Raw genomic sequence first — 26699 nt, 5'->3', positions numbered from 1 at the left:
AGAAGCTAAAAGAAGTTATACCATCAACAGGCAAAAAAACAAAAACAAAAACAAAAAAAGCATATAATACCTTCATTTTTGTCTTAAATTATAAATTTCAGGCTTGAATTATAGATGATGATAAAAAGAATAATTTTCCTTATGTAGTGCTTATAACTTTTCTGTAATGCACTATGCCATGTTCTTGAACATCCTTTACAACTCAAAAGCTGTGATCAACCTCATTTTACAGGTGAGGAAAGAGATGAATGGAAAAGTTAAATAGTTTGCTTATGGTTACACAGTAGCTCAGTTAGTGGCTGAGCAGTTTGGTGCCAGAATCCATTTGCTATAGTGCCTTTCCACAGTGACATAATAACAAAGCTTGCTCAGTTGTCTAAGGACATTTTTTAGAAAACACTAGGAGCTACATCACTGCTATGCCACTTGAAAGTTCTAATCTTCAGCGTCTGCACAAATCTAAGTAACTCTTGGTTCTAGAACTTGCTTCTTTAATCAGGTTAGGAATGTCACAATGAAGTAAACCTCAAACCAGATGAGTGAATGTCATTTTATCATCCTGATTTAGAACTTTTCTAACATTTCTGAATCTCACAAAAGACTATCCAGGCTATCCTGACTCAACAATCTTTTATTAACAGGAGCGCCTGGATTGACTGCAATCATAAGAGGTTACAGTTGCCAGCAAAGCTAGGGCCTGAAGGCCCATCTAAGCAAAACCCATAATTTACAGTACAATTTTATATCAGTTAATGGCTTTGTAAACGGAACCTGAAAGAAAATGTATCTCATAAGAAGAAATCTAAAAGGTAATGAATTTCATAATAGAACCAATATGAATATAATGCTAGTTACAGATTTCATTTTCTGAGGCATAATTACAGGTGTAACTGCCTAGGGTACCTAGCATCGCTGTAACTGCCTGAAGTCTTATTGGACCTTGGAATCTGAAGGAATTTTAGGCTATATCTAAATGTATCTACACTGCTAAAAACTCATTTATAGCACTTCTTGCTTCATAATTTTATACTAGAATTACGTGTATAGTAATGAAGTATGTTTTTAAGTTCAGCTACCCAATATGCCGCTCACTTGTAATGCTTTCATTACCATAAATGGCAGCAAGTTGGTGGTTCAGTTTCCTCATCTGCAGCATAAGGGTCTTACCATCTAGCTCACAGAATTGTAGAAAACAAATTTTAAATGGCATATATGACAGGCTTGCAGAATCCCTGAGACCTGACGGGTACTCAGCAGATACTGCTGTGGACATGCGGGTGATGGGCAGCTGTGGGTCAGATAACACAGCACTCCTTCCAATGAGCACAACTTACTTACAGCTCAAACCCAGAATGTAGATGATACTGAAAGCTTCCTGATGAGGAAAATGAGAGCCATACAAAATACGGTTAAAGGAAATCAGTTTATTCCCTTGGCTAGACCTAACTATATGTAATACAACTTCTGAAAGAGCAGAAGGCTCCAAAAAGATATATTCCACCACATATCTGCTCGACTGTTTCATTTAATTAGGGATTAAAACGCTCAAAATATAAAACATTAGCATGGATAAGTTTAAGTCACAAGAGGGATAGAAAAGGCTTTCCCGTAGAACTATAAATCTTAGATCACTAGAAAATACATGGAAGAAGACATGGCCAAAAGTTGGGGGGTAGGAGTTGCATCTCAGGGAAAATGACTCATTGCTGGGGCAAGTACAGGAGCTTTCATTCCATTAAAACCCTGTGTGGCCGAAGGGACAAAACTCAAAGAGGCATAAGGAAGGGGTCAAAGAACATGCTTGGCTGAGGGAAATTAAATGTAAGGATGACATGCGACAAAAAGGCGTTTTGAAGTGAAGGTGGGGAGTGGTGAGGTACAAATGACAGAAGAGCAAACTAGAAAGACCAACCAGGACAGAGAGCAAAGCACATTTTAGACTGTGAGTAAAGGTTTAGCTTTTATCCTATATGACTATAATTCTCAAAGCGGAGTCCATGAATCCCTGGAGTTACCAAGACCATTTCAGGGGGTCTAGAAGGTCGAAATGTTCATCATATGGCCCAGCGTCAGTGGAGCAGCAGTACCACAATGCTCTACAATGTTGGCAGTCATATGGAAGACCGGAGTTCAGTTCCCAGGCTGAGCTGTACACACCAGGCACACATGTCTATGACCTTAGCTGGGCTGAAGGCTTGGGGTCACAGCATGAAACCCTGTAGAAGATGCTTCTCTAGGGACCAGCAGTTAGCGCAATGGCTATGTTGCTGGATTCCCATGTAGTTGACCACAGTTCGCGTCCCAGACCTGGTGGCTTAAAACTCACGCTGGGCACATGTACATGCGTGCCCAAGATCCCAAGAGGAGAAAGGAGGAGAAGGGATTATGGCGTGGCCATCCCCTCTGGGGGGTGATTTCTCGCTTTCTGTATCTCTGTCTCTGTCTGGCGAGCGCACACGCCCTATGGCAAAAACCTCTCCAAAAAAAAAAAAAAAAGAAGATGCTTCTCTTTCTTCCCTCTTCTTCCCCTTGATAAATAAGAAAATAAGCAAACTAAACAAAATTATAGTCTTAATAATGCTCAGGCATTATTTGCCCTTTCATTGTTTATAGTTACACTAATACCAAAATGATGATGGCTAAAACAGCTGCCACCTTAACGATGGCTCCAATGCTATATTGCTCTGGTCACTGTATTCTTTGCTGCTGCACACACACCAAAAAAAGAAGTTCCACTCAGAATGTCCTTGACGTGGGCTGGCCCCACAGCACAGCAGTGAAGCTCTGGGCATAGGGAGCCACATTCCATATTGCCAAATGCACTTTAAGTTCTGGCCCCAGAAACCTGAAAAGCACACCAGGAGCATGTGCGTGCATGCCCAGGATCCTGACAGGATGGAGAAACAGAGGAAAGTGAACTGTGGTATGACAACACCCCTTTGGGTGTTGGGATTTTCTCTTTCTCCCTGGCAAGCAACAAGCCCTCTGGAAATTAAAAAAAAAAAAAAAAGTCCTTGATGAATCATGAAACATTATTACTCTATTAACTCTCAGCCCATGACCACATGTTTAATACTCTATAAGTATTCAAAAAGCACTTTTGTGGCCCACTGACTATGACAGACACTTGTGCAAACATTTGAGCTGTGAGCTAACCTAGTCACTTAAGAAAACACACTTTTTATCTGGCAAAACAAGAGAGATACTACAGTAATTCAGACTTGAGTACTTGGCAGACAGTTTCCAAGATTGAGCCGGTTGCTGTAAGAAAAATAATCATTTGCTGCTAGTGATAAGCTAACCTAGTCACTTAAGAAAACACACTTTTTATCTGGCAAAACAAGAGAGATACTACAGTAATTCAGACTTGAGTACTTGGCAGACAGTTTCCAAGATTGAAGTGAGCCGGTTGCTGTAAGAAAAATAATCGTTTGCTACTAGTGATAAAATCTGAACTTTCAGGTGAAAACTAGAATGTTAGAAAAGTTGTACCTACCACTGTGAGCTAAGTTGCTTCCCAACATTTAAAGAATTTTCTTTTCTTTCTTTCTTTTTTTTTTTTTGAAGAGGTTTTTGCTATAGGGCCGTGTGCTCGCCAGAGAGAGACAGAGAGACAGAAAGTGAGAAATCACCCTCCAGGGGGGATGGCCACGCTGCAATCCCTTCTCCTCTATTCTTCTCTCGGGATCTTGGGCACGCACGCACACGCGCCCAGCGTGAGTTTAAGCCACTGGGTCCGGGACTCGAACCACGGTCACCTACGGGGGAGTCCAGCGACATAGCCATTACGCTAACTGCTGGTCCCAACATTTAAAGAATTTTCTAATAAGAGGGGCGACGATTCTGTGATATTCCTTAATGAACTGTGTCAGCATTTGGAAGATAATACATAACTCAGTGAACCAATATTTTCTAAATAATCAATACATGATAAAATCATACGGGGTAAAATAAAGTACAAGATGGATCCACAGATTTTACTAAAATAGTATGAAAAGTTCATTAATGTGATTTCAGATTCCATATTGCAACTCACCTTTAGGAAACTACCTGATGCCAAGTTTGGGTAGAGGGTCACAGAATAGCCACAATGTTCTGGAAGCACTATTAAGGGACTGATTTTTCCAACTACATCTCCATCTGAGGCCAGATTTTCTTAATTGCTTCAACCAAAAGATCATTTCACAACAAACTGACTTGCAGGAGCGTAGATGAGAATCCAGCTGTTTTTTTATTAAGCCAGAGATGAAATAAATTTACAAAAATATAAACCAATGCCATTCTTCTCACTAAACTGTTTTTGTTTTATAAACAGTTTTCAAAAAAATATTATTCATGTTAACATGTAATGGGCTTATTAGACCCAGCAGCTTAAAACTCATGCCAGACACATGTACGTACGTATCCAAAATCCCAAGAAGAGAACGGAAGAGAAGGGACTGTGGCATGGTCATCCGGCCCTGGGGAAGGGGGAGGTAATTTCTTGTTTTCTGTCTATCTGTTCTTTACAGCAAGTGCATGCGCCCTATAGCAAAAAATCTTTCTAAAAAAAAAAAAGTTGAAAGTAGTAAAATGAAAAATGACAAAGGCCTGGACTAAGACAAAAAAGGATGAATTCAGAAAATATTTAGGAAGGAGAATTCACAGAATCAAGCTACCAACTTTAGAATTGGAGAGCCCAGGCTACAGTCTTACATGACTAACTTGTCCTAACCAGTTCACCTATCTAGCCTGAGGGACAATGGGAAGTCTATCCCATCTTTGTGTGTATGTGTGTGTATATATATATATATATACATATATATATATACGCTATAGGCAGAATAAGAATTCTAACTATTCTCCAACACCGAGTATTCTACAGTTCAATTCTGACACGGTTTACCTAGTGCAGACATTCCACTGTTTACCTAGTGCAGACATTCCAAGTTGAAGTTTCAGTCCCACAAGATTGCTACTTCTCAACCCAGACTCAAGTACTGCATATTCCCAAGATACCAGCACTTTTGCCAGACTGACTACAAATCCAGGTGTTCCCACAACCCACCCTCCAAGCACAGTAATTCACTAGAATGACTTGCAAGACTCAGGAAAGCACTACACAGCTCAGGAAAGTCAGACGGAAGAGACTCACAGGGCAAAGTATGAGGAAGGGAAGGTGAAGAGCTTCCAGGCTTCTCTTTTCTGTGGGATATAGAAGTCAGTCACTTCCCCCACATCACTGTGCTCACCAGCCCAGAAGCTCTCCAAACCTCATCCTTCCAGCGTTTTCATTTTGTCGGCAACACTGACTAAATTGTTGACCTTGTAATTAAACTCAGTCTCGAGTCTCTCTCTCCTCCATGGAAGAGTGGCAGTAGAGGAGGTTGAAAATTCCAATTCTCTAGTCACTTGGCTGAGGTTGGTTCCTCAGTACCTGCTGCCATTCTGAGGCTACTTAGTCCCCACCCAAGGGTCATTCAATGCATAAAGTCAGATAGGATCAAAAAAGGGTTCACTGATAATAACAGAAGACACTCTTTAACACTCAGAAAAGTCCAAAGGGCTTAAAAGTTCTGTGCCAGAAACCAGAGACAAAAATATATCCATATACATATTTCTTATTGCAGGACAGTAGACAGAATACCTGACATAGTTATTGACACATAGTAGGAACCCAATAAATTACTATTCAACAAAATAACAAAAGGATAGATATAAATATCATTCACCAAGACAGAATACACAGGCAAAGGGAAAGGTTGGTCAGAAGAAAGAAAGGATAGATATAAATATCATTCACCAAGACTGAAAATACAGGCAAAGGGAAAGGTTGGTCAGAAGAAAAATACTAAGTGAGGTGAGTTTTAGATAACATTGAATTTAAAGTACTAAATTAATATAGTAGGTAAGTTTTGTTTTGTTTTGTTTTGCTTAAGAATTATGTTTGGGGGCCGGCAGGTGGCGTGATGGTTAAGGGCACTGGACTCCCACATGGCCAACCATGGTTGAGTCCCAGACCTGGCAGCTTGCTTTCTCACTTTCTCTCTCTCTTTCTCTCTCACTCTGTCCCTCTTTGGGACAAATTAAAAATAAAAAAAGAAAGTTAAATAAAATAATTTTTTTAAACACAGAAAGTAACACCAAAAAAAATTTGTTTTATTTTATTTACTATTATTATTTTTTAATTTGACCAGAAAGAGAAGGGAAAAGTGAGAAAGCAAGCCACCAGGTCTGGGACTTGAACTGTGGTCAACCATGTGGGAGTCCAGCACCTTAATCACCAGGCCACCTACTGGCCCCTACAGGAAGTTTAATAAAGGGTTAGAACTCATAAACAATGCATAAATAAAAAGAGAGAGAGCTCTGGATATGTTCAGAAAGCAGAGTAGAGATAATATCCTATCTATAGAAGACAGAATAAGGTCAAAAAAGGGTAGCAAAAACAGCCCTCAGGACAGCAGCAGATAAGGATAAGGAGACCTCAAAGGTGATTAGGAAATCCTAGATACAAGAGGAGGGGGTAAACACAGGATATAGGGAGTAGAAGTCAAAGCAAAACAGTGTTTCTGAAGAAGTGAAAAGAAGTGGACTCATATGACTAAATATTCCTACAGAAGGAATGTGTTGAATGTCTCTCAAATATCGAGAAACAAACAAGCTGGAAATTATACACAGGACTTAATGGGGTGGCAGAGGCAGAACCCAGCAGCAATAGGTAAAAGGAACAAAAGAAAGACACCCAGCATAAACCAGTCTTCCAAGAAACATGGACGTGAAAGAAGACCTGCGCTAGCACAAGCCAGAGGGAGAGGGAGTAGGGTGTCAAGGGAGACAAAGCTGAGCAGCTGGTGAGCAAGGAAGACAGAACAGGAGGACCCCGGAGACAGGACACAGAACAAGCATCATCAGATTGGGGCTTTTAGACCTATAACCCAGACTCTTTTCCACAGGCCTACAAGGTCCTGCAGGGTCAGCCCTCCTCCATTCCCATCCCTTCAGGGACCAGCTCTGCAGCCACGGTGGCTTTGGCTTCATCTCAGAGACACTGCACTCCTCTATGCCAGGGGACTTGCTCAGATACAGGCCCCCTAGCCTGGAAACAAGTTCTTTTTCTTCCTTAAATCGTATACATATTTCAGACCGCAAGTAAATGTCACATCTCCCCTGGACTCCATGACTAAGCTTTCTTCATAGCACTTGAAATACCTGGGAATCATTTATTTACGTGGGTTTTTTGTATGTATGTTTGCCCCACTAAATCTTAAATAGTGAGGACAAAGATCCTGTCACTACCGTCCTTGCTTCTATCACCCTGCCTGGCACACAGCAGTCAAGCAGTATATAGTTGTAGCACAACAGTATACGGAGGGGAATAAGCATAAAGAGTGGCAAAAAAAGCATCAGAGGAAACTGAAAAAGACAGCTGGAACAAGCAAAAAGGGAGGGGCCACCTAGTCTTCCTTCTTCCCTTTATCTCAAGAAGCAAAGACTAAGTGTGAATAAGGCAGTCACAAGAGCTACCTGGAACTGGGCAGCAGGCCCAGATAGGAGGTAGAATCTCACTTTCTGAGAGTGAAAGTTCTGAGGCCCTAGGAAGCGGCAGGGAGGCCTGAGGAAAGGGCCAAGTTTACTGCTTGTCTGCCAGGATTAGAGAGAAAGGTAAAGAGGAACACTTAGGAGGGCACACCTAAGCAAGTACAACATTACAAGGTTTCCCTCAGCCAACTTTTAGCAAAGCAAATACTAAAGGAAACGGATAGATGGGTTGGTCTAAGGACAAAGTCTGCAGGGCAGAAATGAAAGGACAGCATAGCAAAGAAACAGCTGAAATGACCCACTCTGAGGTTCCAGCTGCAAAACAGAAGGAAATGAAACCAAGAGGAAACTAATGAAATAAAAGGAAGTTTCGCGAGTCTCTCTCTCCTCCATGGAAGAGTGGCAGTAGAGGAGGTTGAAAATTCCAATTCTCTAGTCACTTGGCTGAGGTTGGTTCCTCAGTACCTGCTGCCATTCTGAGGCTACTTAGTCCCCACCCAAGGGTCATTCAATGCATAAAGTCAGATAGGATCAAAAAAGGGTTCACTGATAATAACAGAAGACACTCTTTAACACTCAGAAAAGTCCAAAGGGCTTAAAAGTTCTGTGCCAGAAACCAGAGACAAAAATATATCCATATACATATTTCTTATTGCAGGACAGTAGACAGAATACCTGACATAGTTATTGACACATAGTAGGAACCCAATAAATTACTATTCAACAAAATAACAAAAGGATAGATATAAATATCATTCACCAAGACAGAATACACAGGCAAAGGGAAAGGTTGGTCAGAAGAAAGATACTAAGTGAGGTGAGTTTTAGATAACATTGAATTTAAAGTACTAAATTAATATAGTAGGTAAGTTTTGTTTTGTTTTGTTTTGCTTAAGAATTATGTTTTGGGGCCGGCAGGTGGCGTGATGGTTAAGGGCACTGGACTCCCACATGGCCAACCATGGTTGAGTCCCAGACCTGGCAGCTTGCTTTCTCACTTTCTCTCTCTCTTTCTCTCTCACTCTGTCCCTCTTTGGGACAAATTAAAAATAAAAAAAGAAAGTTAAATAAAATAATTTTTTTAAACACAGAAAGTAACACCAAAAAAAATTTGTTTTATTTTATTTACTATTATTATTTTTTAATTTGACCAGAAAGAGAAGGGAAAAGTGAGAAAGCAAGCCACCAGGTCTGGGACTTGAACTGTGGTCAACCATGTGGGAGTCCAGCACCTTAATCACCAGGCCACCTACTGGCCCCTACAGGAAGTTTAATAAAGGGTTAGAACTCATAAACAATGCATAAATAAAAAGAGAGAGAGCTCTGGATATGTTCAGAAAGCAGAGTAGAGATAATATCCTATCTATAGAAGACAGAATAAGGTCAAAAAAGGGTAGCAAAAACAGCCCTCAGGACAGCAGCAGATAAGGATAAGGAGACCTCAAAGGTGATTAGGAAATCCTAGATACAAGAGGAGGGGGTAAACACAGGATATAGGGAGTAGAAGTCAAAGCAAAACAGTGTTTCTGAAGAAGTGAAAAGAAGTGGACTCATATGACTAAATATTCCTACAGAAGGAATGTGTTGAATGTCTCTCAAATATCGAGAAACAAACAAGCTGGAAATTATACACAGGACTTAATGGGGTGGCAGAGGCAGAACCCAGCAGCAATAGGTAAAAGGAACAAAAGAAAGACACCCAGCATAAACCAGTCTTCCAAGAAACATGGACGTGAAAGAAGACCTGCGCTAGCACAAGCCAGAGGGAGAGGGAGTAGGGTGTCAAGGGAGACAAAGCTGAGCAGCTGGTGAGCAAGGAAGACAGAACAGGAGGACCCCGGAGACAGGACACAGAACAAGCATCATCAGATTGGGGCTTTTAGACCTATAACCCAGACTCTTTTCCACAGGCCTACAAGGTCCTGCAGGGTCAGCCCTCCTCCATTCCCATCCCTTCAGGGACCAGCTCTGCAGCCACGGTGGCTTTGGCTTCATCTCAGAGACACTGCACTCCTCTATGCCAGGGGACTTGCTCAGATACAGGCCCCCTAGCCTGGAAACAAGTTCTTTTTCTTCCTTAAATCGTATACATATTTCAGACCGCAAGTAAATGTCACATCTCCCCTGGAGATGTGACTAAGCTTTCTTCATAGCACTTGAAATACCTGGGAATCATTTATTTACGTGGGTTTTTTGTATGTATGTTTGCCCCACTAAATCTTAAATAGTGAGGACAAAGATCCTGTCACTACCGTCCTTGCTTCTATCACCCTGCCTGGCACACAGCAGTCAAGCAGTATATAGTTGTAGCACAACAGTATACGGAGGGGAATAAGCATAAAGAGTGGCAAAAAAAGCATCAGAGGAAACTGAAAAAGACAGCTGGAACAAGCAAAAAGGGAGGGGCCACCTAGTCTTCCTTCTTCCCTTTATCTCAAGAAGCAAAGACTAAGTGTGAATAAGGCAGTCACAAGAGCTACCTGGAACTGGGCAGCAGGCCCAGATAGGAGGTAGAATCTCACTTTCTGAGAGTGAAAGTTCTGAGGCCCTAGGAAGCGGCAGGGAGGCCTGAGGAAAGGGCCAAGTTTACTGCTTGTCTGCCAGGATTAGAGAGAAAGGTAAAGAGGAACACTTAGGAGGGCACACCTAAGCAAGTACAACATTACAAGGTTTCCCTCAGCCAACTTTTAGCAAAGCAAATACTAAAGGAAACGGATAGATGGGTTGGTCTAAGGACAAAGTCTGCAGGGCAGAAATGAAAGGACAGCATAGCAAAGAAACAGCTGAAATGACCCACTCTGAGGTTCCAGCTGCAAAACAGAAGGAAATGAAACCAAGAGGAAACTAATGAAATAAAAGGAAGTTTCTGAATGGGGTTGATGACCAGGAATTGTTATAATCAGGTGTGACGTAACTACATTACAGACCTATAATTTTAAAAATAAATGCAAAAATTTCCAATACCATAAGCTCTAATCACCTTTTTTTGTTATTAGTCTCTTAGAACAAGGAAAAAAATAAAAAATAAAAACTCTCAAAAGTAGGGCCATGCCCTTCTTCTGAAAAAGGTCAAGTTGCTATCTTTCCTGGAATCAAACAAAAAAAGGCAGATGGCTGGGGACCAGCAGTTGGCGTAATGGCTATGTCGTTGAGCTCCCATGTAGCTGACCACGGTTTGGGTCCCAGACCCGGTGGCTTAAACTCACGTGTGCGTGCGTGCCCAAGATCCCGAGAGGAGAATGGAGAAGGGATTGCTGCCTGGCCATCCCCCCTGGGGGGCGATTTCTCGCTTTCTGTCTCTCTGTCTTTATCTTTCTGGCGAGTGCACGCGCCCTACAGCAAAAACCTTCCCCCCACCCCAAAAAAAGGCAGATGGCTGAAGAAGACTACCTCTTCCCAGCCCCTCCTTTTCTACACAACATCAGCAGTCACAGATGAACCAAAGTCAAGAAGCTTCTCAGTAGGAAGTAAAAAAGAACGCTAACACACCTTTAAGCACCGAAATAATTGGAGACATTTACAACGACAAAAGTAATCACAGTGGTGAAAACCATGTCTGAGGTTCTCACCTAAAAGTAATTGACCCAGATTCCACATAAAGTCTCCCAAACTTCATCCCGTCTATTGATGGATCAATCACAGAATAGTACAATCTATTTTGTTTTAAAATGAATAAGCAACAACATAAAATTCTACTCTGGGCCAAATGGAGCATTTAAATTTTAAAAATACATATTAAAAGAAAGTTCACATATGCTTTCCCTTGTGTTCATACTGTTTAAGACCATCATTTTAAAAAAATAAAAATAAAAAAGGTCATTCTAGCCTCTTCCCATATGATCATATGATCACTGTGTACAAAGACATTCTGACCATCTGACTCTCCTGCCCAGCATTCCTTTTCCTTGAACAGATCCCATTTCTTTCCTCTTTTTCTGTTAATTCCAGGAGCTTAGGTATTGACTTCTCTAACTGCTTCACAGATAGACCCAACGTCCAAGACAACCAACAAATTCTGTATTCCCCTGGCCAGTGATTGGTTCAAGCATGTGATCAAATCAGAATCCTTGGGCTTGACAGGTTATACAAATCCATACATTTCCAGTTTGTACTCCTTCCACTTTGAGTTGAGTAAGTTCAGACAAATACAATTATGAATAAGGAAATGTGGCACCCAAGTAAATTTCACCTTCCGTCTCCCTACTTCAACTCTTCAATCTCTTCTCTTCCTATCCCTTTTCTTTCTCCTTCTCCATCTAACCCCTTTTAAATACATAAACGTATCTCTTCATACTTTTTTTAAGTTGAGGATTCCTATATTCGAGGACACAACCCTTACCTAAGAACTAAGTCCAGCCTTGGGTAAACTATTCTGTAATTTGATTTCTTGATCATTTGATTTCTTGATAAAGTAACAGTCTTGTTTCGGTGGCTTCCCATTTAAACAGGCTTCAAACTCACCGTCTTCACAGATGTTCACAATACTATATACATTATGGGGCCAGTCCTGTGTCATAGCAGTTAAGTACAATACGAGGGACTGTGGTTCAAATCCTGGCCCTGGCAGCTTGAAAAATATGCTGGATATGGGCATGTGTGTCTAGGATCTTGAAAGAATGGAAAAGTGGAGGGAAAAAAAGATTGTGACAGGACCAGACCCCATTGGTAGGTGTGCAGGCACATGCTCTCTCTCTTTCTCCTTCTCTTTCTGTGTTCACACATATACCCTCTGCCACTAAAAAAAAAAAAAAAAAAAATGCTGCACAGCAAGATTGTGTATAGCATCTTTTTTTGCATGAAGTCAACATTTTATATGTGTGTGAAAGGAAATAACATCAGTGAAATTCTAGGACATTTGGAAGTAAGTTCAAAATCACTTCCTTCCTGTTTTCGCTCAGCTAGCAATCTGCCCTGGCTGAATACAGATCAGAGGCAGTGACCACATCTGCAATTATGAATTACATTTGTGTACTTCTGTGTTCCTTCCTATCCTTAATTTTTGATGGTGTTGTTATGTGGAGAAAATAATAACATATTCACAGCTTTCTTAGACAACAGTCACAAGGTAGTATCATAAAAAGAATAGAGTGCTAAGAATGAGGACAATGTTTGAAAAGTGGTCATTCACTAAACCACTAAAGACACTTAGAACCTTTCAGCCACTGTCCTTTGAAATGTTCACAGTAAGAGAAAGCAACTTCAGCTACCTGATCCAAAAGGAGAAGGGTAATCTTAAGAACCCAGGAACAAGAACGTAACTGGCCCCAGAACAAACTGGAAGTAAAAGGCTTAACAGACTAAGACAGTGTTCACTCTTTCTCCTTCTGTCTAGGTATTTGCTTTATTATCTCCTTCCACAAACCACTCCTCTGTCCCCAGACACAGCAACAGAACATAACTGCCTATAACTCCCAAGTATTTTCTTTTGGCCCTTGAGCATGTTAAGGCCAAATACTTCTCTTTGGGGCCTCATTTCAAATTTCCAGGGAGCAGGGGTCACAGATTGGGCCAGCTGGGTCAGATGCTCAACCGGAGTTCAATCCACTGTGCCTTTTGTGAGGATGGAAGGGAATGGATATGTAGGTTAAAGGACAGTTAAGGAATTTGTGTTGAGTCACACAGATATGCTCCAAAGGTTCTCATGATAAAGTCCCAGCTTTGCACCTTGGTTTGTCATAGTCAAGATAAGGAACTAGGCCCACTCAACCTCATAGCACAGTCAGCAGCAATCTGAATTGCAACGCTGGAATCCTCAGTGGCTGACCAAAGGCTCGGTTCCCCAAATCGGCCTGAAAACAAACATGCCAGGCACATGTGCACTTGCCAAAGATCTTGATGAAGTGGAGGGCTAGGAATTGGGGACCAATGTGACCAGACCCTGGTGAGGTTGCTCTTCTCCTTCCCACCTCACCCACAGCTACTCTATCATGAATAAAACAAATAAAAAGGAAATAAAAAACAAATAAGAAACTAATCACTAAAGTACATTCTAGATTCTTGCTAAGAGTCTGAAGTTTAATAGAACTTATATGAATTAAATTGAATTGGACTGCCAGGTGGCATAGTGGTTAAGGTGATGGATCCCACATGGCTGACCAGCACAGTTCCAGTCCCGGACCAGGCAGTTTGGAAAATATGCCAGGCACATATATGTAAATGCCCAAAATCTCAAAAAGAGAATGGAGAAGAAGTACAGTGTGGCCATCCTCCCGCCCTTGAGGGGTGCTTCCTCACTTTCCCTTGCACGAGTGCAAGCACCCTACGGCAAATTTTTAAATAAATAAATAAATGATGATGATGCTAGCAAAGGACCCAAAATATATTCCAAAAAAAATAAATAAATAAACTGAATTTCAGAAATTAACAGGTATCCAGCATCCATTCCTATTTTTGGAAGTTCATGCCAGTAAAAAGACATGAGTTAAAAAAATAAATTCTAAATTCTAGAAACAAAAATGGTCTTTCACAAACATGATAGTCAACATGATAATCCCAAGAAAAGTGAAAAAAGGATACAAAAGGCCCTAGAGCAGCAGCCCCCAACCTTCCTGGCACCAGGGACTGGCCCTGTAGAAAACAACCCCTTCACAGGGGCCAGCAGGTGGTACAGTGGTTGAGGTGCTGGACTCCCACATGCCCAAGCCCAATTCAAGTCCCAGACCTGGCAGCTTGCTTTAAGTTTTTCTCTCTCTGTCTCTCTCTCTGGTCAAAGAATAATTACAAATAAAACAATAAATAAATGATTCTTTTTAAAAATAAAAAATAAAACAATCTCTCCACAGAAGGGGACAAGAGGGAGGTGCTGGATGATCCCAAGATGATCCAAACACATCACAGCCATGCACCCCATTTCCACCACTACCATGTCGCAACATACAATAAAATCATCACAACAATAAGGTTCACACCCCCATGAGAATCCAATAGCGCTGCTGATCCAACAGGAAGCAGAGCCCAGGCGGCAACACAAGCGATGGAGAGCAGCAGCTATAAACATAGACGAAGCCTTCCTTGTTCACCACCACCCACCCCTTGTTCTCTACTCAAGGTGGGGGGTGGCCAGCAGGCTATAGACTGACACTGGTCCTCAGCCCAGGGGGTAGGGACCCCTTTTCTAGAGAGCTAAGATTCTGTCTTGGCTTGAGGCTGGACACCCAGAGCAATCATACAGTGCATATGATTGCATACAGGTGCATATGGTGTGTACTCAAACAAGCATTGAAGCCACTAATTATACTCAGAATTCTTCAGCCATTGTCCTTTAAAAGGGTTACACGTGTGTCCAAGTCACTGACGCTCTCAGCTTTGCGGTAGGGTACCTGCAATTAGTACTAATTATTAGTACTAATGAAGCACCAATATTATCTGATATTTAAAAAGCTGAAACACAGGACCAGCAGTTAGCATAATGGCTATGTCACTGGACTCCCATGTAGTCGACTGTGGTTTGAATCCCAGACCCGGTGGCTTAAACTCATGCCGGGCGCTTGTGCGTGCGTGCCCAAGATCCCGAGAGGAGAATGGAGGAGAAGGGATTGCGGCATGGCTATCCCCCCTGGGGGGGGATTTCTCGCTTTCTGTCTCTCTGTCTCTCTCTGTCCATCTGGTGAGCGCACGTGCCCTATAGCAACAAACCTCTCCAAAAAAAAAAAAAAAAGCTGAAACGCATTGAATACATGAACAAATGCTACTAGAGTTCTATCAAGGTAGCTATTACCAATTACATTTATGTAAGGCCAATAAGCATTTAATAAATATTAACATTCACTGGTAATATGAAACAAAAATGCAAGTTAAAACACATAAAATTGGCTGAGTATTTTTTTTGAAAATGGTCATACCCAGTACTGATAAAGGGATAGGAAATGGGTCTATCTCACATTGCAAGAGGAACACATTGGAGGGCAGCATGCTATTAAGGTTTTGGAAACAGAATCTTTTGATCCAAGAATTTCACTTGTCTTTATTAAAGCAAAAAGATGGGAAAAAAATTGAAATGTCCAGAAGTAACTGACTAATTAGATATATGATGAAATATCAAAAAAGGCTGCAACTGTATTCACACTATATTGAGTGAAAAACATAAACATAGGCTACAGAATACATACTGGCAAGGCAATGAAGATCGAATTCAGCTCTCAGATATGCTTTGTTCAAATCCTAAAGTGTTAAGAGAAGCTGTAGTCCACCCAAGAATCATAGCATTGCAGGGCCAGCAGGTGGCGCATTGGTTAAGGTGCTGGGTTCCCACGTGCTGACTACAGCTTGAGTTCCAGATGTGGTGGCTTGAAAAAAGCATGCTGGGAGTGTGTGTGTGGATGTCGAAAATCCTGAGAGAAGAATGGAAAAGGGATTGTAGTGTGGCCATCCCCCCACTTTGTGGGTGGTGATTTATCACTTTCTCTCACTCTGTATTTCTCTCTCTCCTTTCCAGAAAGTACATGTGCTCTATGACTTAAAAGAAAAAAGAACAAAAAAAGAAGAATCAGGAAATGTCATATTTCTTTTTATTTTTTGTTTTTTTGGAGAGGTTTTTGCTATAGGGTGCATGTGCTCGCCAGACAGACAGAGAGAGAGACAGAGAGACAAAGTGAGAAATCACCCCCCAGGGGGGGATGGCCACACCGCAATCCCTTCTCCTCCATTCTCCTCTAGGGATCTTGGGCACGCACACACATGCGCCACCCAGCGTGAGTTTTAAGCCACCGGGTCCAGGATGCGAACCGCAGTCGACTACATGGGAGTCCAGAGACATAGTAATTACGCTAACTGCTGGTCCCAGGAAATGTCATATTAAATCCACATCTCTAGATTCCCAGGTTCTCTTAAAGAACTAGAAGATAGACTAACATCAGAATGCAGTCTCCCAGGGTCACAAAGGTCTGGGCTGACTGCTCCGAGGCCGCCCCATTGTGGGACCCTCCTGAGCACCCACAACCCCTAACAGACCATCACTAGCATCTTCATAATAGGCACCTGAAGGGAGCTGAGCATGCTGACCCTCACAGGGTGTGAACAGTCATAAGACTGGAAGGTAAGCCTCTGGGAAGACCTTCTGTTTTCTTCCCTTATCTATATTTTCATGTATTGCTTGAAATAATCATGTATTGCTTTTGTAGTAAGAAAAAACATGGAGTTTTGTCTGTTTTTACTGCCACGCTGCACGTGCATGTACTGGGAAGTGGGCGGGATGAGAAAGCCCACTAGGGCATGGTCATACCCAATTCCTTCTCCTCATTTCTCTTTTCCATCGGGATTTTGGGCAAGTGCATCTCTACCAAACCTCTGGGGCTGGGATTTGAACCACAGTCTGTCATGTTGGATGTGGCCTCCAATGCATACTGATTAACCACTGCGCTATCAGGCTGGGCTATGTTATTTTTTAAAATTATCAAGTTGTAACTACAATATCACTTCATCTAATGAGATCAAAACAACTAAAAATAAGAGATAATAACTGTGGTTTAAAACTAATTGAACTACAAAGTAATGTAAGGTTACAATTACTGCAGGATTTCCCTCCCTTTGATACTAATTAAAACTCCAGATTGGACAGACAACAGCAGCATTTCACAAAATTTTCCTCAAAGAGAAGAGCTTATAGATACTCATTAAACAGCTATTTTAAAGATTCATTCCATACATTTACATTTTCATTCACCAAGAAAAGTATTTTCCATCATAAACCTATATTCAAGACCAGCAGACAGCATAATAGTTATGTTGTTTGATTCTCTCATAGTCAACTGCAATACAAGTCCCGGATCTGGTGGCTTGAAACTCACGCTGGGTGTATGTGCATGTGTGCCCAAAGTTCCCAGAGGAGAATGGAGAAGGAATTGCAACATGGGATGTGGTTTGAGGAGTGATTTCTTGCTTTCAGTCTGTCTCTCTCTGTCTTTCTGGCACCCAATAGCAAAAATCTCTCATTCTCTTTTTTGAAAAAAAAAAAAATTTTATTTAACATTATTTATTTCTTTATTTTAATTTGACCAGAGAGAGAAAAAGAGGGAAAGTGAGAAAGCAAGGCACCAGGTCTGGGACTTGAACGGCAGTCAGCCATGTGGGAGTCCAGCACCCTCAACTACCACACCACCTGTCAGCTCCCTTAAAAATCTCTTTTTTTTCCTTTTGTTTTGAGAGGTTTTTGCTATAGGGCACATGCACTCGCCAGAAAGACAGAGAGAGACAGAGAGACAGAAAGTGAGAAATCACCCCCTAGAGGGGATGGCTATGCTGCAATCCCTTCTCCTCCACTCTCCCCTCGGGATCTTGGGCACGCAAGCACACACGCCTGGCATGAGTTTAAGCCACCAGATCTGGGACTTGAACCGCAGTTGACTACATGAGAATCCAGTGACATAACCATTACGCCAACTGCTGGCCTCTCAAAAATCTCTTAAAAAATAAAGAAACCTATATTCATAACTTCAATTAACTTAATGTTTTTGAAGTTAAATAACTCTTAATGTTTACCTTAATATTTTATTTGATCAGTAATAATTGCAGTAGGTCCGACAATAGGACACAGTAGTAAAACACTACACCCTGTAAGCCTGAATCCCATGAGAAAGTCCCGAGTTTGTGTCCACAGTCCTCCCTGAATATGCCAAGAACATGCATGCACATAATGCAGGGTTGGTTGACACTACAGTGGATCGTGACATGAAGACCATATTGGGAATACCTGCTTCTCTCTCTGTTCACTCATAGAAGAAATACATTTTAGGGCCAGCCCAGAGCCTGCTGGCTGAGTCAGTAGGATCTTATGACTAACCACACAGTTGGAGTCCCAAATCCTAGTGGCCTGAAAAACATGCTGTGTGTGCATGCTCAGGAAAGAAGGGAGAGATGGAGGAGAAGGGATTGTGAAGTGACCAATCCTCCTCAGGGGAAAAGGGGTGTTTTCTCACTTCCCCTCTCTCCATCAATCTCTCTCCAGCAAGTACATACAGACTCTGGCAAATTAAAAAGACAAAAATGTTAAAGAAAGAAATTATAGGGCTAGTTGGCGGCATGTAAGGCAGCTATATCCCACATGGTCAACTGAGTGGTTCACATTCCAGAAATGGCAGCTTGAAAAACATACACGATACATGTGCGTGCATGCCTAGAATCCCAGGGGAAAATGGAGGAGAAGGGACTACAGTTTGGCCATTCCTCCTGGGGGTAATTTCTCACTTTCCCTCTCTCACTCTCCCTCTCTTCCTTTGGTGAGCACAAACACCCTAGCAAGCTAAAAAGAAAAAAAAAGAAAAAAACCATGTGTACAGTGGGGCACTATTATTGTTATCAGAAATTGTATAGGACTAGCCACATGCACACAAAAAAAGGGTTTAGAGAGGTATGTATTTAAGTAGAGGACTATTTGATAGTCGTCTACTTTTTATTTATTTATTTATTTATTTATTTATTTATTTGCTTTTTTTTGCTTTTTACAATTTTTTTACCATAAACATGCAATTTTTAAAATACAAGGAATATTAACTGATCATCATAAACTGATTAACAGATTGGTCTGATAATACAACACAAACTGGAAAGTAATCATCGATGTATTAAAAATTTACATTCTCATAATATTTAGTCCATTTATTCAAATAAAAGCTTCTACTTATTTAGTACCAAAAAATTAACAAGAGATTTCTTTTTTAAACAATTATATTTCCACGTACTACCATAAGGTACCCCAGTATTAAAAAAAAAAAAAAAAAGTTGGCTCTTGTGTTTTATATTCCCCTATTCTTTTGTTTTGTTTTGTTTTGTTTAACGCTAAAAGATATGTGTGTAAGAAAGAAAGAGTAAAACAGAAAGAAGCCCCAATGGGGCCCAGTCGTATTGCAATCTTTCTTGCTTCAACCCTCTACCCCGTTAGGATCCTGGGCACACACACACTTGCCTGGCATGTTTTTCAAGCCAATGGGGCTGGACCTCAAACCCTGGTAGGCCTTGTGAGGTTTGGCTTCCTCTGTGCAGCACTTAACCACTGGCCTATCCCATTTCTTTGCCATTATTTTAAGTGAATGTGTCTCAAAAATTAACGGGGCTGGCAGGTGGCATGGTAGTTAAGGGTGCTGGATTCCCACATAGCCAACCTTGGTTTGAATCTGGACCTTTCTTTCACTTTCTCTCTCTCTCTCTCATTCTGTCCCTCTCTGGTCAAACTAAAATAAACAAAGAAAGAAGAATATATAATAATTATTTAAAAAGAAAAAAAAAGAACTAAAAGAATTAACAAAAGCACTTGGAAGCATTTAAACTTTACTATTACTGTTCTCAGTTTCAGATGAGTAAAGCAAAGTACTGAGAGGTTAGGTGACCAGTACAAGGTCACTGATCAGGCATGGTCAAACACAGTATTTTCTAGGGTTTGTGGTCTTAACAATCTGGCACTCTCAACTATGTAAGAACCTGTTATTTATGGGGCTTTGTGATGGAATCTGAAAAGAAGGCCTGCAAGTCTAGTTCATTAGCAGGAGAAATGAAATTAGAACCCTAGAATAATAATTTTCTGTATTTTTTGGAAACCAATTTTTACAGTATTTTGTCAGTGTATCATAGCTTATCAAGTGAAATTGTGGAAGCCAGCAGATGGTGTAGCGGTTACATCGCTGGACTCTCGCTTTGCCAACTGTGGTTCAAGTCCTGGACCCGGTGGCTTCAAAATCACACCAAGAATGTGTGCATGCATGCTCAAGATACCGGGAGGAGTACAGGGGTTGAAGAGATTGTGGTGTGGCCACCCCTCTTGTGGGGTGATTTCCCATGTTTCCTCTCACTGTCTCTGTCTCTCCCCAGCAAGCACACACACCCTAAGTAAAAAACCTCTTAAAAAAAAATGAGATTGTAAATTTAGTGATAGTGATACCTATAAATCTCAACTACTAAGGAGATACAGGTAGGAGGATCACTAGTTCAAGTTCAACCTGGGCAATTATTTAAAAACTTTTGTCTCTAAAATAAAAAAGTGTGTATGTGTGTGTGTGGGGGGGTATCGTGATATAAAAATAATAGAATAATATATCACTATATTGTGATTTAAGTTTACATTTCAAATCTCTAAGTACACATTTTGCTAGAAGTCTTCTTTTTAGCTATCACCTTGAGTATTCTGCCTAGGAAAGGGTCTTGCTACGGTTTGAAAAGGATCTCAAAATTCATGTGTTGAGATTTGGCTGTGACAGAATTCAAGAGGGTAAAAACTTAATCTGACTATGGTACTGAAAGGTAGACCTTTAGGATCAAGGTCACCTGGGTGGGACACTCGTAACTGACTGCCGTAACTGACTGCGTAACTGACTGCCGGTGGGTTAACAGAGGGAATGAGGCAGAGACATATGGACACAGATGCAAGAGCTCCTGCCCTCCACCATGCTGTAATGCAGCGAGGCGACCCCACTAGATGTGCCCCTGGGCCTTGGACCTCCAAACCACAAGCTGAATAAACTAGTTTTAGAAATTACCCAGCTCAGGTATTTTCTGTTGTTAGCAACAGAGAGAATTAAGACAGCTCTCTCTTTAGAGATTAACCAAATTTATAAAAATGACTGGGGTATAGTGCTCATGGACTCTAATTTATAAAACCAGTGACTACTAAGTGATAAGACTAATTTGACAAGTAAAGGTTTAAAACTTGGCCTCACAGTGAGGCAGGTCACTTTTACTTAACAGAAAGTGTTTGATGGAGTTTCTCTAGGCACTATTTTAGGCACTGGGGAATGGAGTAATACAGTGGTGAATCAAAGTCCCTGCCCTTCCGAAACACTTATTATAGGTACAATCAGCTCACAGGTTATATTCATAGTCAGTAGCTTTTTATTAGCAAGTTAAATTACAGAAGTTACCCTGGGGCGGAGGCGGTGGGGAGGATGGGGAGAAGGAGACACAGCGGTACAATATGGTGCTCTGTGAGGCTGACCCACCCAGGAATAGTCCAGGTACATGTTCAAAGACTTCCCTGTGTATGCTGGGCACGCACAGGCCCATGATACAGAGCCAGCTGGGCTAGAGGTGATTATGGCCTCATGACCCTGCTGGGGGTACCTATGTCTCTTTACTCATAAAAAAAAAGAGAAAAAAAAAAAGAAAAGAAAAAAGAAAAAGAAAAAGAAAGAAATTAAAAAAAATAAAAATGTAGGCCAGCAGGTGGCATGGCCGTTAAAGTGCTGGACTTCTACATAGCTGACGGTGGTTTGAATCTCAGACCCAGTGGTTTACTCCCCGCCCCCCTTAATGTATATTCCCCGGAAGTAAATTAAAAAAAAAAAAAAAAAAAAAAAGAACGATGATGATAAATAAAATTAAATAAATAATTCTTTAAAAAAATAAACATAAAAAAGTTTATTCTGCCACTTGGAAAATTTACTGTTCATTTCAGGAGACAGTCTAGAAAACCCTCAATGAGAAGGAACCATAGTGCCAGTAGTTTGCCAGTGAAGGACATCCTGAAGAATTTGTTGAAAACATCAATTTCGGGACCAGCAGTCATCGTAATGGCTATGTCGCTGGACTCCCACGTAGTCGACCGCAGTTGGCGTCCCGGACCTGGTGGCTTAAACTCATACCGGGCGCGTGTGCGTGCGTGCCCAAGATCCTGAGAGGAGAATGGAGGAGAAGGGATTGCAGCGTGACCATCCCCCCTGGGGGTGACTTCTCGCTTTCTGTCTCTATGTCTCTGTCTGTCTGGCGAGCGCACACACCCTATAGTGAAAACCTCTCAAAAAAAAAAAAGAATTTTTTGAAAACATCAGTTTCGGGACCAGCAGTTAGCATAATGGCTATGTCGCTGGACTCCCACGTAGTCGACCGCAGTTGGCGTCCCGGACCTGGTGGCTTAAACTCATACCGGGCGCGTGTGCGTGCGTGCCCAAGATCCCAAGAGGAGAATGGAGGAGAAGGGATTGAGCGTGGCCATTCCCCCTGGGGGGGTGATTTCTCGCTTTCTGTCTCTCTATCTGTCTCTGCCTGGTAAGCGCACGCGCCCTACAGCAAAAACCTCTCAAAAAAAAAAGAAAAAGAAAACATCAATTTCAGGGCCGAGTTTTCTGATTCTGAGATGACAGAAACGTGTTTTTGTTTTTTTGTTTTATTGCTAGAGGGAACATGTGCTGCCCAGAGAAAGAGAAAGCACCCTCCAGTAGGGTGTGGTCATGCCACAATCCTTTTTCCTCCATTCCTCTTTCCCATCAGGATTCTGGGCATGCTTGCTTGCACACACGCACGCCCACATACATACATAAGCTATCGAGATGGGGCTCTAATCGTATTGGCCACATGAGACCCAGCTTCTTATGCACAAGACATAATTACTGTGCTTCTGGGCCAGTCCAGAAACCTGTATTTTGTTCGGAATTAATTATTTTAATTTTATTCATCATTATTATTTTCTTTCTTTTTTTTTATTTTTAATTTGCTATAGGGTACATGCACACTCCAGAGAGAGAGAGAGAGAGAGAGAGAGAAAGTGAGAAAGCAAGTCACCGGGTCCAGGACTTGAACCGTGGTCAGCCAAATGAGAGTCTAGCTTCTCAACTACCATGCCACCTGCTGGCCCCGAAACCTGTATTTTAAACAAGTAATTCAATTCATGCCAATGGTAAGTAAGGAAAGGTCCAGTCTTTGAGAACCCCAAGCAGTATAGGGATCCATTTAGAAGGAAATGACCATTCAAAAGAGAACAGCTCTATTGCAGGCAATGGAATTTGAACTGAGTAATCTAAACCCAACTCTCAATGAACTAATTCTCTATAACTCACTAATGTAGCAAAATAAAAAGATGGGTAAGGGTAAAAGAATTTCCTTCCTCCTTAATCGGCTGCAAAACTTTGAGAGTTTGCCTCAATCCAGACATTTGTGGAAATTGTAAGCTTAAGCAGAGTTCTACTACAATATTAGGAATAAGCATTAATAAAAAGGAAATGGCTAGTCAACTGCAAAAAAAAAAAAATGCTAAGAAGGACAAACAGTTCACGGAACTCACTTGCTACCACTCATTTTATGCCCTATTTCACAATGTTTAGTATCTGAACAATCCACAGGGCTCCAAAGTACAATAAAAATTTGTTCATTTCCTCTCTTACTCGGGCAGAATAATAATAGAGTTTTGTGAAGGTACCAATGTGCCTCAGCAATTTCAACAGATACATTATTTGTTAAAGAAACATCAGTTTTTTCAAAAAAATATTACCATCAGAAACTCTCCTTAGTGAAATACGTACAGGCATCTCAACAAATCTGAACACTGTCACCAAATTAGTGCCCCTCATTTCTTAATTTAGGTCACTTAAAAGTTCTTGGTTCCTTACAAACTGTCCTGCATAAAGAATTCCCTTCAATATTAAAAAAAAATGTTCAGCATAAACAAACTACCATTAACACACAAATGTTTCAAGAAAATAAGTTAAATGTTTCTTAGACAAAAACATAATATTTTGTTCTCAGAGACAGCAATGGTAACTGTGAGGAGCAAATTTAAGCTTCTGCCTTAACCTTAAAGTCATCTAAAAAATAAAGGTATTCTAACTAATACATTCCTCTTATTTTGGGAGTTCACAGGCACCATGTAAACCAGCTGGCCCGCTGGGTCCTGGCCCCAGTTCCTGCCCTCACATCCTGTCCACTGCATAATCCATGAGATTTCTGAGCCTTTCTCTTCATCAGTTACAGGATTAGTAAAACCGCCTCCCTGCTGACAGAACTGAGATTTTCCAGATGCATCTGTTTGAGTGGTATTTGTTTTTTATTACCCACTATTTTTTTTAAAACTGGACTTGTCTTTATTATCTGTATGTTTTGACCACGGGAACAGCAAGAGAAAGATGCCAATAGATAAGCACAAAGAAACACATCTGGCCGGACTCTGCATATATTTAAATTCTCAGGTTGGTGTAGCCTTCTAGAATAACATTGATGATGGCAAAGTTTTAAAGGAAACTTTTATATGAAGAGGTCATCAAACATCTCCAGGGCCTGCAACTCAAAAGAAAAGCAGTTCATCTATTTCTTCAAAAGCAAAGCCTTCTTTTAGCCTGAATCACAACAAAAGATTGTCCATAGGAAATGTAATCTACGAAGTTGTCTTCTAAAGCAAAGGCAAACACAGATCCAAGTGAAAGAAGGTGCAGCCCTATTTCTGGCTAGTTTCCTTTGCCTGGGAATTCCAATATACATTTCCTCGTTTAACCAAGAAGAGACCCCAACTGTGCCTTGAGTCCACACCATAAAACCCTGTCGGCGCGTAAAGGCGAGAAGAAGCGGCAGACCCCGGGGACGCGCTCACACCGCAAGGGGAGCCGCTTTCTGTTAAATACCATCAGAGGCAACCCCAGCAGCACGACTTAGGGCCAAATGGCATTGACTGCCCTTCACTGACAAGAATTTTGCAAGCGCGCGAGAGAGGAAAAGGGGAGAGACTCGAGGCGGCGGCGCGATGTTGCTCCCCGCGAGCTCGGGGTCCTCCCGCAGCTGGCGAGGCCGAACCAGTCTGCCACGCTCGACAGTCGAGGGCGGCGAGGTCAGGAAGGACCGAGTACCCGCGATCGCCGCCGCGGGAGGGACGGAGCCAACTCGGCCGGCCAGATCTGCAGATGCCCATTCAACCCGATCCTCGTCCGTAGCCGCCAACCCCTCCGCCTGCCGCGCGCCCCGGCCTCCCGGCGCTGGTCAGCTCGCCGCCGCCACCGGGAGGATGCGAAAGACGAGGCGGAGGAGCGGCCGCTGCCGGGCTCCCCCGGCGCACAGCCTCACCTCATCTCCAGGCGGGTCTGCTCTGGCGCCCGCACAAATCAGTGCAGCTCACACGCCGTGGAAAGGGACGCAGGATCCGCAGCCCTGCACACCATCCCCTCCCGCCCGCCTCTCAGTACGTCCCGGAGCCCGCTTGAGATTCTCCCTCGCGAGCCGCCGTACTACGGAGCAACCAAGCTGCACTCCCTCCCCTCGCTTCTCTGCTCCTCTCTACCTCCTTCTCTCCCTCCCTCGCTCCCTCGCTCCCGCCTCTCTCCTCATCACCCTTCGCCGCCTCCCCCGCTCCCATCCTTCCCTCAGTCTCCGCCCACAGGTGGGTGGGGACTCTAGTCTGCCAATGAAAAGGCGGGGCTCTCACCTCCTCACCGCCCCCTACCACTGGCCTCGCCCACCTCGGGAACAGACGAGAGAGCCGGAAAAAAAATGGGAAAGGGAGAAGAGACAGCAGAATAAACCAATAAGCATGCTCGGACGGGGAGTGAGGCGGGCTCTCATTCACCCTTTCTGGGTTCCCTTCCTCCGAGGCGTAACAGGAGGCTTCTAATCTGGGATTTCCTGGCCCCGAGTTAGGGAGATTTTGTTTCACAATTTCTGTGCATCTTCCCGCTGCTGTGCGAGAACTAGATGAAATCAATTCAATTGAGTTACAGAAGGTTTTAGACGAAAAGGTAGACGGGCGAGTTACAGCCCAAGGAAGGTGCTAGGGAATACGTTAGAATGAGGAAGGGTGGGGTCTTTTGGTGAAATTTGCATGAAACGGAACCCATCAAGGCGGTTCCAACTTTGCCTATTTATTGGTAGCCCTTGGGGCGGTGCCTCTCACTTCCTCCGAGTGGCGCATGCTGGGATTTGTGGTTTTGCGCTGTGTTGCTACCGTGTTCCCTGCAACGTCCGCGAGTCAAGCCTCGCCCTGCAGGAGTGACGAATGGCCTGACCTATGGGAGCAGCGTCTGGGCTTGAGGGGGCGGGTTCTCTGCGGAAGGATTGAAGGTGGCGGTGGCGAAGGCGCAGGCCGTTGGGGCAGCTCAGAGCAGGTGAGCCGCGGTAAGCGCATAGTGTGTCTTGGGAAACCGTACTTCTGGTGAATATCAAGAGACGCCCTATGGAACCGTTTATCCCTGGGGTTGATGGTGGTTCGCGACGCACCCCAACCTCACACCCTTTTGGGCGCTGGCCTAGTTTAGCTGACGCCGCCGAGGGGCGGGTCAGATTAGACTTGACGGACGATTTCCAGGCCTTTTCCAGGTTTCGATGGTGAGTTTTTAATCTCTACTTGCACCTCCTTCATTAATGGAGACAAAGGTCTGGAAGTTTCCTTCCACTTAATCCCCCAGTTTGCATTTTTACCCTGCTTCTCGTGCCTATTATGTGTCTTTTTTTCCTCCATTTTTCCTCTGCCACCTCTTTCTCCCTCTTCACTTCCCTTTTAAAGTCAG

The 26699-nt window shown here is 42.5% G+C and overlaps 2 protein-coding genes across 10 annotated transcripts in view; one reads left to right on the top strand and one right to left on the bottom strand.

Moving 5' to 3' along the window:
• The window catches only part of ITSN1 (intersectin 1), a 268969-nt gene extending 243449 nt beyond the window's left edge, over window positions 1-25520 (bottom strand). The window contains exon 1 of the mRNA XM_006153903.3: window positions 25264-25520. The gene's annotated coding sequence lies outside the window, so the exon portion shown is untranslated. The remainder of the gene's footprint in view (window positions 1-25263) is intronic.
• Window positions 25521-25992: 472 nt separating this feature from the next.
• CRYZL1 (crystallin zeta like 1) overlaps window positions 25993-26699 on the top strand; it is a 59656-nt gene continuing 58949 nt past the window's right edge. For 2 of the 9 annotated variants that reach the window (XR_001370768.2, XM_027773980.1), the window contains exon 1: window positions 26091-26297. Coding sequence is in view for 5 of the 9 variants with exons in the window: in XM_027773980.1 (XP_027629781.1) it covers window positions 26103-26297 (195 nt within the window). In the remaining 4 variants the exon portion in view is untranslated. The other 7 variants (XM_027773979.1, XM_006153892.3, XM_006153893.3 and 4 more) reach the window with 7 other exon arrangements.

Source organism: Tupaia chinensis, unplaced genomic scaffold, assembly GCF_000334495.1.
Source record: "Tupaia chinensis unplaced genomic scaffold, TupChi_1.0 Scaffold000392_1, whole genome shotgun sequence".
Lineage (NCBI taxonomy): Eukaryota > Metazoa > Chordata > Mammalia > Scandentia > Tupaiidae > Tupaia > Tupaia belangeri.
This window is presented reverse-complemented; position numbering and strand designations above follow the sequence as displayed.